Source organism: Phyllopteryx taeniolatus, chromosome 17, assembly GCF_024500385.1.
Source record: "Phyllopteryx taeniolatus isolate TA_2022b chromosome 17, UOR_Ptae_1.2, whole genome shotgun sequence".
NCBI classification, from domain to species: domain Eukaryota; kingdom Metazoa; phylum Chordata; class Actinopteri; order Syngnathiformes; family Syngnathidae; genus Phyllopteryx; species Phyllopteryx taeniolatus.
In genome coordinates, this window is record NC_084518.1 from 10,207,766 (window position 1) to 10,224,091 (window position 16,326).

Here is a 16,326-nt window from a genome sequence, read left to right on the forward strand (position 1 = left end):
TTAGCGCTACAACTCCTGTCCAGTGGATGGCGATAAAGAGTTTGTTGGCAAAACCCGGAAAGGAGACGTGAGCATTAAAAGAAGATCCTATATTTGATTATAATAAGTATAAAACTTAAATACGTTGCTATATCATCTTTTGTAATAAAAATATTGTTTAGAGGAATATTTCCATCAACTCAGATATTGATATGACAATACTATCGCTACTCTGGCGTTCCTGAGGATGGCACACTGCGCATGCGCCGCAACGGTTTCTCGTCTCGACGCGCAGCGACGTTATTTCTTTTAATATCTATTTTCAAATTGGTTTGGTCGTCTCAATTGAAAATATACGAGATACATAATCACACAACGACGAGTAAATAACAATTATGGCGCCTTATGAGGTTAAACCCGGCGCAGGTTTGGGAAAGCGAACACGGAAGTGTGTGAAGTAGTTCTCCCTTCCGCGTCTTGTCTTGCGTTCGTACTTCGGCCTCAGTATCGCATGATCGCCGGAGCTCTTTGGTCCACTTAATGAAATGAGACGGTGTCGATCAGCTCAAGGTTGACAAATGTGAAGCGTGACAAGCGGAGGTAAGGACTTTTTTTTCCTTCTTCAACCCCCCCATGCCATGTTGCACAACGACATGATGTGAGTGCGCGTGTGTGAGTGTTAACTCTTCTTCCCTGTGAGTCTGTGCTTAATAATGTGTGCAATCAAGATGAAGTGACTTGATCATAAACGTGCTGCATGCCCAACACAGGAGCTGGTGCATCATGGGAAACACGCCATCGAAGAGTGACGGCGGAGATGAGCCACCAAAAACAACTTTATTTGAAAAGGAGCCAAGTGGCATCACGTACAGAATCCCTGCTCTCCTCTACCTGAGGCACAGTGGCACCTTTCTTGCCTTTGCAGAGAAGAGGTCCTCTTCTCGTGACTGTGATGCCAAACTTCTGGTTATGAGAAGAGGGGTGCAGAGTGATGACGGATCTGTTCAGGTCGTTATTCAAAAGTGATGACAATGCAGTATTTGTAATTTGTACTCATGGTGAAAGTCAAACTTTCTGTACTTTTCCCCCATGAATCTAATTACAAGGTGTGTCAGAAAAGTTCCAGGGCTGGTGTCACAAAAATATATATTTGAAATCTAGATCGGCTCCAGCCTTTCTATTTAAAGTTGTGTTATTCCATGCTTGGCTGGGTTATTTTCCGGTTACTCCTGCTCCTGCACACATTCTCAAAACATGCCATAGAAAATGGATGGCAATATGAATACTGATTCGGAAAGGAAACTCACAGGTTTCTGTTGGGTTTTGCTCATTTATGTAGAGCACTGTAGCTCACATACTGTACTATATTGGTGTTATATCTAATAACTGTGGTATACTGTGATGCACCAAAAAACCAAGACATTCACTGTTGGGCAGATGTGCTAACTACGATTTCACATTCCTGCCCCCATAGAACAGTACGGGATTATTAATCCTACAATCAGATAACCGTAAATTTGAACGTTTTTAAATGTAGAAATGTTTTGTTGTTTTTTTTGCAGTGGTTTCGAACTGCAGTGCATCATACTGAGTTGTTTCTAATAATTTAGTTTTGTTGTTTATTTAGCAAACATTTTTATTTAGCTATATCAATTTACTTTGAAACAGCTTTTGTATTATATTAAAATGGGTTGTGGCTGGTGACCTGGCAACAACATAGGTGACATTTCAGCAATCACACTTCATATGATTTTATTATACTTTAACGTCAATCTACTGTACTGAATGTGCAAAGTACAAGGTCTGAACTGAGAATGATTATATTATAAGGCAGCTGGTTTCGTTAATGTCATTATATTGTGCAGGTGTTCCTAATGAAGAGTCCAGTCATTGAATTTAACCGCTGTATTATCCTTCCAGTGGCTGTCGAGCGAGGAGCTGTCAACGGCATGCCTGCCGGACCACCGCACCATGAACCCCTGCCCCGTGTTTGAGAAAAACACCAGCACTTTGTTTTTGTTCTTCGTGTGCATCCTGGGCAACACCTCGGAGCACAGGCAGATCATCACAGGTAAGAACAAGACGCGTCTTTGCTACGTCAGGAGCGGCGACGACGGCCACACCTGGAGCGAGGCAAAGGACGTTACGGAAAGCGTGATCGGACAAGCTATCCGCAAGTGGGCCACGTTTGCCGTTGGTCCGGGGCATGGCGTCCAACTGGAGAATGGGAGATTGATAATCCCAGCCTACGCCTACTACATCCCGTACAGGTGCTTCTCCTTTCCTGTTCCTCACACGGTTTACCCGCGTGCGCTGACGGTCTACAGCGCAGACTTTGGCAAGACGTGGCACATGGGCAAGATGCTCCTCAAAAAGTCGTGCGAGTGTGAGATGGCGGAGATCATAGATCATGAGGGCCGAAGTCACCTGTACTGCAACGCTCGCAATTTCGGCGGCCACAGATGCGAGGCGTTGAGTGAAAACAGCGGCGTCTGCTTTGACAAACCTCGCACGGCCCGAGAGCTGGTGGAGCAGCCCAAAGGCTGCCAAGGGAGCGTCATCGGCTTCCCTGCGCCCGAGTTCATCCCCAGTGAGGACAGAGAGAGCAAAACGTGCGACACATCCCCTCTGTCACCAGACACCCAAACCTGGCTCCTCTTCATGCACCCAACAAGCAAGCACAGCCGGCGGGACATGGGCGTGTACTTGAACCGATCCCCCCTGCATTCGAGAGGGTGGGACAGGCCTCTGATCATCCACAGCGGGCCCAGCGGCTACTCAGACCTGGCCTACAACCGGGACAATGATCAGTTCTCGTGCCTGATGGAGTGCGGCAAAGAAAGTGAACTTGAGCAGATTGCGTTCATGTCGTTCATGCTCAAAGAGGTCATGCAGACAAACAGGAAGACGTGCTGAATGACTTCTGTAGCTTCTGCAATCTTAAAATCTAAGCATGAACGATGCTATGCTAACATCTCTCTGTGTTTACTCATCTTCCTCTTTGTGGAAGTGCGCGTGCATGCAGGAGTCGCCTGGTCTGCTGTTTACTTATTTACATGACAATGTAGTTAAGTCTAATGTGCTACCGTATTTCCTCAAATAGTGGCTGGGGTGCATATTTATGCAACCGCAGTATTGGGCACTTCTTTCGTTTTATTTCAGAGGAAGCCTTTTGTACAATGCTTATTTAAGGTTACATCCGTACATGCTGATCTCTGATAAATGGGAATTCTTTATTCTGCTTTAAAGTGAGAATAGAATGTGTAACTTCCTCGAATAAGCAGTTTCTATTCCTGTTCCCTTTTATTTTTAGTCCCTCTCAATAATGCAGTGCAGCAGAGGCAGATTTAGCTTTCCAAAGTAGTAAACAAAGATGACGATTTGAGTCATTGCTACTTTTACTCAAGTTGACTTGAGTCACTGTTTTGATGACACTACTTGACAAAAACTAAAAGGCTTGACACTTAACTTGAACTTGGGGGTTTAATACTCGAGACTGGACTTTATTGAGACATGAGCTGTTATACATACATACAGGTTAGATAAATTGTATAGTAATATCATTGTTTGACCCCTAATGCAACGTACGTTCAGCTACCGTGGACAAAATGGGGTGAACTTAACAAAATGTGTCGGTACGTAATAAAGCGTAACAAAACTTGGAGGCGGTCCGTATTGGGGCGGAAAGAATACAGTGGATATAAAAAGCCAGCACACGCCTGTTCAAAGGCCAATTGGAGTGATACAAAAAAAAAAAAAAATCTCACCAAGATTTCATTTCAAAAGTTTTTACACAATTTATTACTTGAAAATGAATGAAATCTTTTCGAGAAGTAAAAATAAACACCTGAAATAATGTGGTTGCACAAGTGTGCACACCCTCTTATAAATGGGTATGTGTTCAGATTTAACCAATTATGTTCAAAGTCATGTTAAATGGGAGTAGGCACACACCTGCCATTGTTTAAAGTGCCTCTGAATAACAAAGTATATGAATAAAGTTCAGATGTTCTAGTAGGCCTTTCCTGACACTTCTATAGAGCTGCTCAGGTTATAGGTCACGTTATTGGTGGAAAAAGTTTGGGAATCATTAATCTGAGTCACCTTTTTTATATCACAGAAACCTGGCATTTGAACATGGGTGTGTAGACCTTTTACAGTCATCGTACTTGACTGCACTGTTAATATGCAAGGCATGAGGTATGTTTGAGGCCCTTTTATAAGGTAAAAGAGTTACTTTGATTAAGAGGTGAGCTATACTCTGATTTCTATTCATGTTTGCACTTGCTGCACGGCTGTAAAACTATGGCAGTATGTATTGTGGATTGTGTTTTTTTCCCCCATTATTCATTTTGGTATAATTTGTTCAAGAGAAGGATGCACCGTGGGACTCATCAAGGCAAGGCATTTATTAGAGTGAAGGCCACTACTTGAGGACATACACTAATTATCTAGGAATTAATCTATTTTGTTGGCTGATTTTAAGCATGCTGCTCTATCAACAGGCTTTGTGTGTGTGTGCGTGCGTGCATACGTACATATCTACGTGTGAGCGCGCTTGTTTTGTGTGCACGTTAATGTAGCATGCATGCTTGTGTTCCTTATCGCTTCCTGCATCTTATAAAACAGTCTAAATTTTGCGTATTTTTCCTACCTCTTTTTATTTTCCTTCAATCGAGGAGTGTAGCATTTCTTCATGATCTGACTTTGCTTAATATCAGTATATTGTACTGTGATTCACATATGCCTTCTCGTGTCATTCAGCCTTCATACGGGCGAATAGAACCAGTTTCCCACGACCAGATAATCAAACTGTGCCAAATATAAGTAATTTCAAACCAAGGTACTGAAGCAGAAGATTTTTTTGTACAATTGTTTATTTGAAGCAAGAAAATTAATTAACATTTTTATGATTTACCTATCCATGTATATTATCCAGAATACATGTTGGGTTTCTGTTGAAGGTTTTGAAGACGACAGCTGTATTGTGTACAATTGACTGGCCGAAAGTAACATAGTGTGAAAAGAATTTAGTAGGATATCATACAAAAATTCTATCCATATGTATATCCAAGGCGTCTGGTTAGAGCGTCTGCCTCACAGTTCTGAGGACCGGGGTTCAATCCCCGGCCCCGCCTGTGTGGAGTTTGCATGTTCTCCCCGTGCCTGCGTGGGTTTTCTCCGGGCACTCCGGTTTCCTCCCACATCCCAAAAACATGCATGGTAGGTTAATTGAATACTCTAAATTGCCCGTAGGTGTCAATTTGAGTGTGGATGGTTGTTTGTTTGTATGCTCCCTGCAATTGGCTGGCAACCAGTTCAGGGTGTACCCCACCTCCTGCCCGATGATAGCTGGGATAGGCTCCAAGCGCTCCCGTGACCCTTGTGAGGATAAGCGGCTCAGATAATGGATGGATGGATGGATAGCCTATATTACACTATATAACTTTCCTTTTTCAGCAACATGTTGCTTCATTACATATGCAAACCCCTCCAGTCCACAAAAAAGTTTTAAATCTTGATGCAACATAACACATTTTTGTACAAAATCCTACAAAATTCTTGTGAAGCTCCTGATGGTTGTCGATTATGATGTTTCTTAGATTTCAAAAAGAAATTGCATGCACTGTAGACCCAATCAGTTTAAGATAATTTCTTTGCCAAATGTCCATGAGTCTCGAAGTGGTTCTACACAAGTGTCAATGTGTTTTTGTTGACTGTTGTGGATAGTGACAAAAGCTGCATTTTTTTGTATAAAATAAAAATAATATTTGAATTATCTGTGTCTTCATCATGTCTCAGAGGTCTACTATTATACTGGTATACAACTATTATAAATCTAACAATTTTGTAAAATGTCGTACAGTAGTAACACAAGAATTCAGAAAGTTAAAATGTTGAATGTGAAAATTTAAAGTATTTCATTAAATATGCTATCGAGACTCTTTACCCTACATTGGACCCACCTTTTTATTCTTTTCCCCATACCAGCATAAAGCTGCTGAACTGGAAATGTTGGCCTTTGGGTGTGTATCTGCAGTCCAAAAGTCAATTTACAAAACACTCTTTCTTATTTGGCTTTGTAAATGAATTAAGTAAAGGATATTCACTAATGATAACATGGTTAAGATTAAATTAAGAAAAAAGGATTTCATTCATGAGGAGGTGTGTACAGGATGGCGATACACTGTAGAGAGAAAAGGATTGGGCCACATGGGCACTGCATCTACAGTGCAGTGATAAGAGTATTTGCTAGGGTTGGGAATCTCTGGCACGAGGCCGATTCGATACATACCTAGATACACAGGTAGCAATTCGGTTCAAAAACTAAATCTTTACGGGCAGAATGATTCAATACGATTCGATTCCCCAGTCTTCACTCAGATCTTCAATAGATCTCTGGAACTGTGTGAAGTACCATCCTGTTTCAAACGCTCCACCATCATTCCAGTCCCCAAGAAACCTGCAATCTCGGGTCTAAATGACTACAGGCCTATCGCCTTGACATCTGTGGTCATGAAGTCTTTTGAACGTCTCGTGCTGGACCACCTCAAGAGCGTCACAGGCCCCCTGCTGGACCCCCTGCAGTTTGCCTACCGAGCGGTCTGCGGATGATGCAGTCAACATGGGACTGCACTTCATCCATGAACACCTCGACAGTGCAAGGACCTACGCGAGGATCCTGTTCGTGGACTTCAGCTTAGCGTTCAACACCATCATCCCTGAACTCCTTTCATCCAAGCTTCTCCAGCTCAGCGTCTCACCTGCCATCTGCCAGTGGATTTACAGCTTCCTGACGGGCAGGAGACAGCAGGTGAGGCTGGGAGAGACCACCACATCCACACGCAGCATCAGCACTGGGGCGCCCCAAGGTTGTGTCCTCTCTCCGCTGCTCTTCTCTCTCTACATGAACGACTGCACCTCAGCGCACCCGGCTGTCAAACTCCTCAAGTTTGCAGATGACACCACTGTCATCGGCCTCATCAAGGACGGTGACGAGTCTGCATATCGACAGGAAGTGGAGCGGCTGGAGCTGTGGTGCGGCCGACACAACCTGGAGCTGAACACGCTCAAGTCTATAGAGATGATCGTGGACTTCAGGAGGCATCCTTCGCCACAGCTGCCCCTCACGTTGTCCAGCTGCCTTGTGTCAACTGTCGAGACCTTCAAGTTCCTGGGAATTACAGTCTCTCAGGACCTGAAGTGGGCGACCAACATCAACTCCGTCCTCAAAAAGGCCCAGCAGAGGATGTACTTCCTGCGGCTTCTGAGAAAGCACGGCCTGCCACAGGAGCTGCTGAGGCAGTTCTACACAGCAGTCATTGAATCAGTCCTGTGTTCTTCCATCACAGTTTGGTTTGGTGCTGCTACAAAAAAGGACAAACTCCGACTGCAACGGACAATCAAAACTGCTGAAAGGATTGTTGGTACCCTCCTACCCACCCTTGAGGACTTGCACGCTGCCAGAACTAAGACAAGAGTGTGCAAAATCCTCTCGGACCCTCCACATCCCGGTCACCAGCTCTTCCAGCTCCTTCCCTCAGGTAGGCGCTACCGATCAATGCAAACTTGAACTAGCAGACATTCTAACAGCTTCTTCACTCTTGCGATCAACTTCGTAAACATCTAACCTACAATTCCATTGCAACATGCTGGCAATTTCTTTGACTTGAGTTCGTTGTCAAATTTCTGTGGGGCCAATTATGTATTACTCGTGCACTCACTGTAGTAGTATCGCCACGCTGCACTATTTGCATATCTGTTGTTGACCGATACTGTCCACTCATGCCAGAGTAGCATCTGCTCCATTTGCACAGTGATTGAGGAGTATCTGCAACATTTGCACAACCAACATTGTCCCAGATTATCGCGCAACTCGTCACTTTAAACTGCATACACTCCTTGAAGTCTCGTCGCCCTTTGCACAATGGTCATTGCACCGGACTATTGCAATATTAGTCATTCGAACTTCTGTAAGTGCTCGAGAACTCTGCATCTTTTACACAATTGTCAAAAAAAAAGAAATGTACCGGCATTACCAGATAACTATTAACCCTTTATTGCTCAGTGACTGTTGCTGCCGGCCCCGGTGTCGACGGTGGACTTGAGATAAAGTACGTAACGTGACGTTGCATTCAATGTTTACAACTCCTGGGGGAACGCTATTTTGCTATCGCCGTGACCTTGAAAGTAGCTTAACAACTGAAAAGCTATATGTTGAAGTAGGGAGGCTATGGAGAAATGTAGTTAAGATAGTAGTGTTGCTAGTATCCACCACTGCTGCATTTGGTTGTAAACATAACATTACCTGCAAAGCACAGTGCGAGACCTCTCGCGCTTGTTTTACGCGATGAAAACCTTAATGCCTCAGGCAACTGATTCCTAGCCTCGTGATATTCGGTCCGTAGCCCTACAACCGACGTATCTAAGGATTACTGCCGGATTTTGTATCGATAACGGAGTCTGCTACCGATACAGTCGTATCTCTTGCCTTTACGAACAGATTTCCGGTCGCATCGGTTTATCGTTCCCAACCCTAGTATTTGCCCCCTCCTCAATTTTTTTTTAATTTGCATATTTTGCATAGTTTCCCCACTGTAATATTTAAGACAAAATATCAGACAAAGATAAGCCAAGTAAACATAAGTTTGTCAATGGTGATTTTGTTTATTACTATGTAAAAAAGTAATGGCCCCCTAAAGCTAATAGCTGGTTGGGCCACCCTCAGCAGCAACAACTGAACTCAAGCGTTTTCTAAAACTGGCAATGAGTCTTTCATATCTCTGTGGAGATATTTTGGCCAACTCTTTCTTGCAGAGTTGTTTTAATTCAGCAACAATGGAGGGTTTTCTAGCATGAACGGCCTTTTTAATGTCATGCCACCACATTTCAATCGGATTCAAGTCCGGACTTAAACTAGGCCACTCCAAAACGTTCAATTTTTTTTTATTTTTTATTTTTATTTTTTTTTAAATCATTCAGAAGTTGACTTGTTGGTGTGTTTTTGATCATTGTCCTGCTGCAGAACCCAAGTATGTTTTAGCTTGAAGTTAGAAACTGATGGCCGAACATCTCTCTTCAGGATTTTCTGGTAAAGAGCAGAATTTATGGTTCCATCAATCACAGCATCCTGAAGTGTCAGTGCAGCCCAAGACCATCACACTCCCACCACCATGTTTGACTGTTGGTATGATGTTCTTTTTCTGAAATGCTTTGTTAATTTACATGTGAGGAGACACACACCTTCCAAAAAGTGTGACTATCTATTCGTCAGACCATAGAATATTCTGTCAAAAGTCTTGGGATTCGTTCAGATTTTTTAATGTCAAATGTCAGACGTGCCTTTATATTATTTGTGGTCATCAGTGGTTTTCGCCTTGGAACCATTTTTATTCAATCTCTTCCCTATTGTTGACTCATGAACACTGACCTTAACTGAAACAATGGAAGCCTTCAGTTCTTTAGATCTTGCCCTGGGTTCCTTTTTTACCTCCTGGATGAGTCGTTGCTGTGCTCTTGGTGTAATTTTTGTAGGCCGGTCACTCCTGGGAAGGTTCACCACTGTTGCATGTTAAATACTTATTCATGACACTATAGTTTTGAGGCTAATGACATTGGACCTGAAAGATGACTTGCTGCCTTTAGGGTTTCCTGTGAAGTCTCCCAGACCAAAGTCATCCAAGCATGCTTTGTTTTGGAAAAGGGTTCCAAAAAGGGTCTTCCCAAAACCGTTCCCACAAATTTGAAAGCATGCAGTTGTGCATCATGTCTTTGTAAGAGGAAGACTACAGATTCGGAGAGGAGTTAATGAGTCTACTCTGATGATTGCTTTAGTAATTGCTTAAGAAGTGTGTCTGGTTATTTTTGTATCCACATGTGTTCTCCAGCCATCAATTTTAACCCCCTAACTTCTAACCGTAACCCTGATCCCTAACCCAACTTTTATCCCTCTTCATATTTTTCTAAGTAGATCGTTCGTGTAATTTAATTTTCGCCAAAGCAAAGCAATAAGAGCTTGTCATGTGAAAATCATGTAAAGGATTTTCACATTAACATGCCTTGTCGAATGTCATTCTGCAGATAAATTAAAGATACTGAAAAGCATTTGTAGAAATTCTGGATGAAATGTGAATATTCCTTTATGATTTCGATCAAATGAATGGTCAAATAGCAATAATGTGAAGACATTTCAGAGGACACATTTTGATTGTGTGCTCCATCCACGATTACACAGAGAGAATGAAGATGGAGAAAATTGCTGGGCTCACGCTCATCACTGTGTGCGTGTGTGTGCATGTGCTAAAGAATATTAAGGAAATTGTGCAGAAGCAATACACACAAAGTGCACTTTATTGGAGATGGTGCTGTTTATTCGCTGTTATCTTTTTTTTTTTTTCCTTCACCAACCAGCATCTTCCCACAGTGGATGAATCACATTATGAGTCACATTTATTTATTAGTCTGTTATATCTGCAGAGTGTTTTTTGGTCACAATTTTTCAGCACATATGGTAATCTGTATCACAGAGTGGCTGTAAAGGACACACAACCCAACGCCCACCCACACTCACCCACACACGCACGTGCGCGGCATCTTTGCTCTGATGATATTCAGTGAGGCTCAGCAGTGTTGATGGAAAAGATGTTTGCTGTTGATGTGACAAATGTCTCTTCAGTCGTTGCTCTTTTTTCCTGTTGCTGGACACTTCACTGTCCTCAACAGTTTAAATGAAGCGTCTGTGAAAGTCTGCGCAAATTAATGCGATTCAATCCAAAAGCTGTATCAAATATTCTACCTTTGCCAAGAGTTAATGCTGAGTTTTGATTGTTACGATCAGAGGAATTCATTAATAACAATATGTTTACTGTTGTGTGTATAGTCTTTAAAATACTGTTGTGCCTCTAAAATCTTAGGTAACCAATGCCTGTCAGTATGATGCAGTTCAATTCAACAACATGGCACACTATACTTCACATTTTTTCAGTTTGTATTATTATGAGAGAGTAAGAGTATCCCGCTTCTGTCAAAAGATGGATGACCTATGACGTCACCACTTGGCAGCGTGCCAGCGCACGTGCACAGTGACGTCACCTCCCGGGCCACCTGTCCCCAATGACGTCACATCTGGTAAAAACTAAATGACATCACATTTGTTCGTTTTCTCGATTCTGAGCATTTAATACTCTTGTTTCCATGCCTTTTCCTTTCGTTTTCTATGACTTCTATGTAGAGTGAGGGGCTGTGTTCCTTTTGTCAATTCCCATGAAAATGACCATCATCAGGACTCTATGGTGGGGAGTGTTTTGATGACTTGTTTAGGTTGGCACACAATTCAAGTGTATATAGGCCTATCTGTTTGGCAGCAATACAAAGGGGTTCATTAAGGAATCATGAAGGAATCACCCTCTGTTACTCTGTGACCATGTACAGTCAGACTAAGTGCTGCGTCCAGTGTACATGAACTATTCAATCCATTTTATGAAAATGTAAACTTTGCCTGCATAACTTCTATTTTACTGTCTTGCAACAAAGAGAAAGTGTGATGCGGGGCAACAATTCAAGCTGAACATGCTGAATGTAACATGTCTGTTGCGGCGTCTACAGGGAAAGCACATTCCATGATTTAAAGGGTTCTTCTCTCTGTTGTTTTTGTCTCTTTTTAACAACAGAAGGCGTTCACATACTCAAAGAGTTGTTCAGGACTCATGTATACGCACATCCTGCTAGCATACAATTACTGTATGTCCCACCAGGAGATAAAGCATGTTCAATTAACAGACATCCATCTGAAGAGTTTGTGTGTTTATAACAGTACATGAAGTTAAGACTTTTTTTTTTCTTAGAATAAAATCAATGTCATTTAGTAGACAGATAACAGTTCCATTTCAGCAGACCTTATTACTGGAATCAGATTGTTTCATGGAGGGTTTGAGGATGTCTGGTGAGGAACAGAGTGGTCATCTGCATTTACAAACTGTCTCCAAATACCCTTAAATGAGATGTGTACTTTACAATAGTTAGAGTTCAACTGTAAGATAAGATAGTGGGTACAGTATGTCCACTGCCTTCAACAAAGATCCTTAAATACAGATGTGTGTAACTTTATTAACCATACGTTGTAATAACAATTACAGTGTTCCCTCGTTTTTCGTGGTTAATGGGGACCAGAACCCCCCGCGAAAGGTGAAAAACCGCGTAGTAGGATTTGCCCCCCCTCCTCAGGAATTTTCATGGATGTGTATGTAGGTACCAGAATGTTTAAAATATGTAAACAGTATTTATACTTTACATATTTGAGACAAAGATTACAACAGTACACATATTTACTTAAATCTTTAATTATAAAACCTTATACAGTAATTAACATTTATTATACCGTAATTAACATTCATCAACATTGCCTTCTGAGAGAGGCGAAGAGGCTTGTGTTGGTGGCGGAGGAGAGGCTCTCACTTGACTCGAAGTCTCTTCTGCTGGAGGCGCTGACGGTGTAGCTGGGGTTTTTACCTTGGAGAAAAACATTTTGCAGGGGCACAGCGCTTCGGCGGCATTGTAAGGGCTTGCTTAACTAAAAAAATTATCAAAAAAATTATCGCTTAAAGAAAAAAAGTTATTGTGAACACAACAGCGTGGACGAAATTTTCATTTTCTTTGATGCTTATGAGGTCAAAACTATTCCTAAATTTCAGCTCTGCGATAACATTCTTATCTATATATTGTCAGTTTTGTTGACACCATTTAAGACTCCTTAGAATGCCAATCGCCATCTACATTAGGTACTCCAAACATTGAACCAAAAAAATTATTTGAAATACTGTGCTTTTTAAAAAATAATGACCACAATAATAGAGAGTGCGCTTTTGTCAAAATGATGGATGGCCTATGACGTCGCCACCTGCCAGCGTGCCAGCGCACGTGCGCAATGACGTCACCTCCCGGGCCACCTCTCCCCAATGATGCCACATCCGGTAAAAACAAAATGATGTCACATCCGGTGAAAACAAAGTGAGATCATGTTTCCTGGCGTTTTTGTCACATGACATCATGTTCGGGGACACCTGTAGGAACAAAGGAAGTCATTGGGTGTCATATGGGCAACAAAAAAGGTCATTTATGATCATACCTGTGAATATGGTCCTTTCCGGCCCCGTCCCGTGCCAGTGGTGCGTCCCACGGCTTTTGCCAAGGCACCTGCGAGGAATTAGGTCATCACATGACTTGTGCACGTGACATGAGGTGTTTGAGATGTTAGGGGTCACATCCAGACGTCAAACAGCATTGGCAAAGAATGGGGATACTCACGTGGTTTCTGCACGCGACATGGGGTGTCCAAGATGTTAGAAGATCTGAAAGAAAAGAGTATTTAGCCAAGAACATGTGTTTTCTCGGACAACATGGTTGTGCGAAACGCTGATCGGACCATCAGTCTGGGAAATCCCCTTTCAGTGAACAAGCCTACACATGTTCTTGTTCTCAAGGTTCTTATCAAAAAACATGTCCACGTGTAAACCATAAAAATGTCAGTTTTACATTTCATGTGTGGACTGTTGAGACTCTTATCAAAAAACATGTCTGGGCATGTTTTTGTTTTTCAAGGACATCTTCTCATTTTTGAGGCTCTTATCAAAAACAAATGCATGTGTAAAGCATTATGTGATGAACATTAATACATCTAAACCATAAACATGTCAGTTTTACATTTCGTGTGGGAGTTTCCGAGGTTCTTATCAAAACATATGTCTAGAGATGTTTTTGTTTTTCAAAAACAAGCCCAAACATGTTGTATCTTTTGGGATAAATCGAACTATCTTCACTCTGTTAGGAAGATGGGTGTCTCATTTCTATTCTATTTTCTATTATAAAATGTTGACACATATTAGAAACAAATTGTTTTATGTATCAGCACCCAGTAAAAAAAAAAACATGTGTGTGTCTCGTTTTCTATTATAAAATGTTGAAATGTGTAGGTACATGATGTTTTATGTATCTAGTTAAGATACATTACAGAGTTTAAATTATAGTTTCTTTTCATGAAGCGTCTTTTTTAAGTACACAAACAGGAGTACTCAAGATCTCTGAACTTTATGTCTAAAAACATGACAGAGATAAAAGTATAGTTTGGCCTTGATCATATCTTCCTCCCTTGGTGGAAATGTACATTACAGAAGTGTAACCTTGAGAGATATTTCCAGACATGTTCCTGACAATTAAAATATCGATAGGTCAGATGATTCTGAAGATGTTTGAGTATGACATCATAAGATTCAAAAGGCTATTTCATAGTCTAAACGTGCATCAACAATTTAGAATACGGGCAGAGATGTCGCACCTTGTTTCCATGAAGGCCATATTTCAGCCTGCCATGTCTAAGCAAGCCATATATACCTACTTGATACTGATTTTCCACACACCTTACATTCCCATAAGCCCATTCACAAGTTCAAGCTTTTCAAAAAGGAGGAAACAGATGGAAATATAAATAAATAGTTCATCAGAAAACTGTGATCAATGCTAACATGTACTCACCTAATGTGAGAGCCTATCTCATGCATCCTCCTCTCTGACACCAACTGCACTGTCTTCCCTCACTGCATCTATCAACCTTCTCTTTGGTCTTCTTCTAGTTCTCTTCCCCGGCAGCTCCCTCCTCATCACCCTTCTAGCAATGTACTCACTCTCCCTCCTCTGGACGCGTCCAATCCATCCAAGTCTGCTCTCTCTGACTTTGTCTCCAAAACACTTCATGTGAGAACCTGACCAAGCAAAATATTTGTGACGCCATCGGTGACGCCATCGGTGACGCCATCGGTTGTTGTTGCCGGAAGTGTGGAAGGTGTGAATAGCAATAGCAATCAGAAAGGATATCACCGTGTTTCAACTTGTCCAGACATGTTCAGTCAACATGTTCGTTAATTCATAGCATATGTATTTCAAAATATCATTATAATGTTTACAATCTATCAATTCATTTGAAACTCACCCAGGGTCATACGACGGGCCAATATGTCGACAGGTACACGACTGAGTGAATTTTCAGCCTTGTACTTGGTGTTCTTATAATACATAGCAAATACATCAGCTTAATTTTTTCTCGAGGACCACCCTCGAAGGCGTGTCTGCACATGCGCACTCTTGATCTATCGCACTAATGGCACAGTATTTAATTATAGTTATTCACATATCTGCATTTAATCCATTCACTTTACAAGATATTACAATATTTCATCATTTTTCATGTTCATCAACTAACAAGGGTTGGGGCTTTTTGAAAGTTTATGCATATTTCCTAAACAATTTACTGCATATACAGGACTATTGCTGCATTTAAACCACTATACTACAGTACGATCTTACATTATTTAAACAATACAGATGAAGTTCATAGTGCATTGCTTTCAAATCAAATCGATATATTGACAACATTATTTAGTCAGTGTCTCTAAATTACTGTTACATGATACATTATATCGTAATAGACTGATTACTTTTTAATAGTAAGTATTTCTGTACTTTTTTCTAGAGTCATATTTTGACTTTAATAACATCCGATCACGAGTTTATTCAGACCAATTAATTACTACAGTGGGATATTATCATCGAAATATTGCCACGGTAATGTATGCACACATCTTAGCCTCTTTAGTTCTCGCAGTATGGTTGCATCAACATGTTGTGATGGTACCCTTCATATAAAACGGGTAAACACCATATTCTTCAATTTGAAACTCACCCATGGTCAAATGGCTAAACCAATATGTCAACAGAATGTTTACCGGTATGATGACTGAGTGACCTTTTATACTTGTATTCCATGTTCTTATAAAGCATAGCAAATACATCAGCCCGGAATTCCAAGGTCTCCAACCCATCCCCCCACATGCATACGTTACAGCCAATATATTTCCAAGCTACTTCAAAAACCTACTAAGGCTACTTATGCCATTAACAAGATTCTTAATTTATTATCAACATAAATATCATGTTTCAAAATGAGTAGGTTAATACAGTACGTATAAATCGTATAGTTAGCCTTAACCTAAGCATAACAGATCTTCTCAAAACGGGGATACGACGATACAGTACGATCAAAATGTTGTATTATGTTACAAAGTGAATTTTCCTAATGTTTTCTATGAAAAATAAAACTCCAACAGTAATTAACAATTTACCTGTAGTTTTAAACCCAGACTGTAAAGCAACAAATTGAGTGGTTCAATCATCGTATTTATTAATGCAATTAGTACGCATATGCTGACTTACTAACATCCACGATTGAAGTTTTTCAGAGCTATTTCCACATCAACTTTAAAAGTAACGGTATTTTCTGCACAGTCCATTGTTTATTGT

At 41.2% G+C, this 16,326-nt stretch overlaps 1 protein-coding gene across 1 annotated transcript; it reads left to right on the plus strand.

Moving 5' to 3' along the window:
- Nucleotides 1-211: 211 nt before the first annotated feature.
- LOC133467424 (sialidase-3-like) lies at nt 212-5,755 on the plus strand. Its single transcript, XM_061752273.1, has 3 exons — nt 212-579; nt 750-987; nt 1,900-5,755. Exons 2-3 carry the CDS (start codon nt 763-765, stop codon nt 2,893-2,895), a joined length of 1,221 nt encoding a protein of 406 aa, XP_061608257.1. The 5' UTR covers nt 212-579; nt 750-762; the 3' UTR covers nt 2,896-5,755.
- Nucleotides 5,756-16,326: the final 10,571 nt, after the last annotated feature.

Coding starts and splice junctions, on each gene's coding strand:
- LOC133467424 (XM_061752273.1), top strand. CDS start 763: ATGGGAAACACGCCATCGAAGAGTGACGGCGGAGATGAGCCACCAAAA. Junction 988..1,899: donor GTGATGACGGATCTGTTCAG/GTCGTTATTCAA, acceptor TTATCCTTCCAG/TGGCTGTCGAGCGAGGAGCT.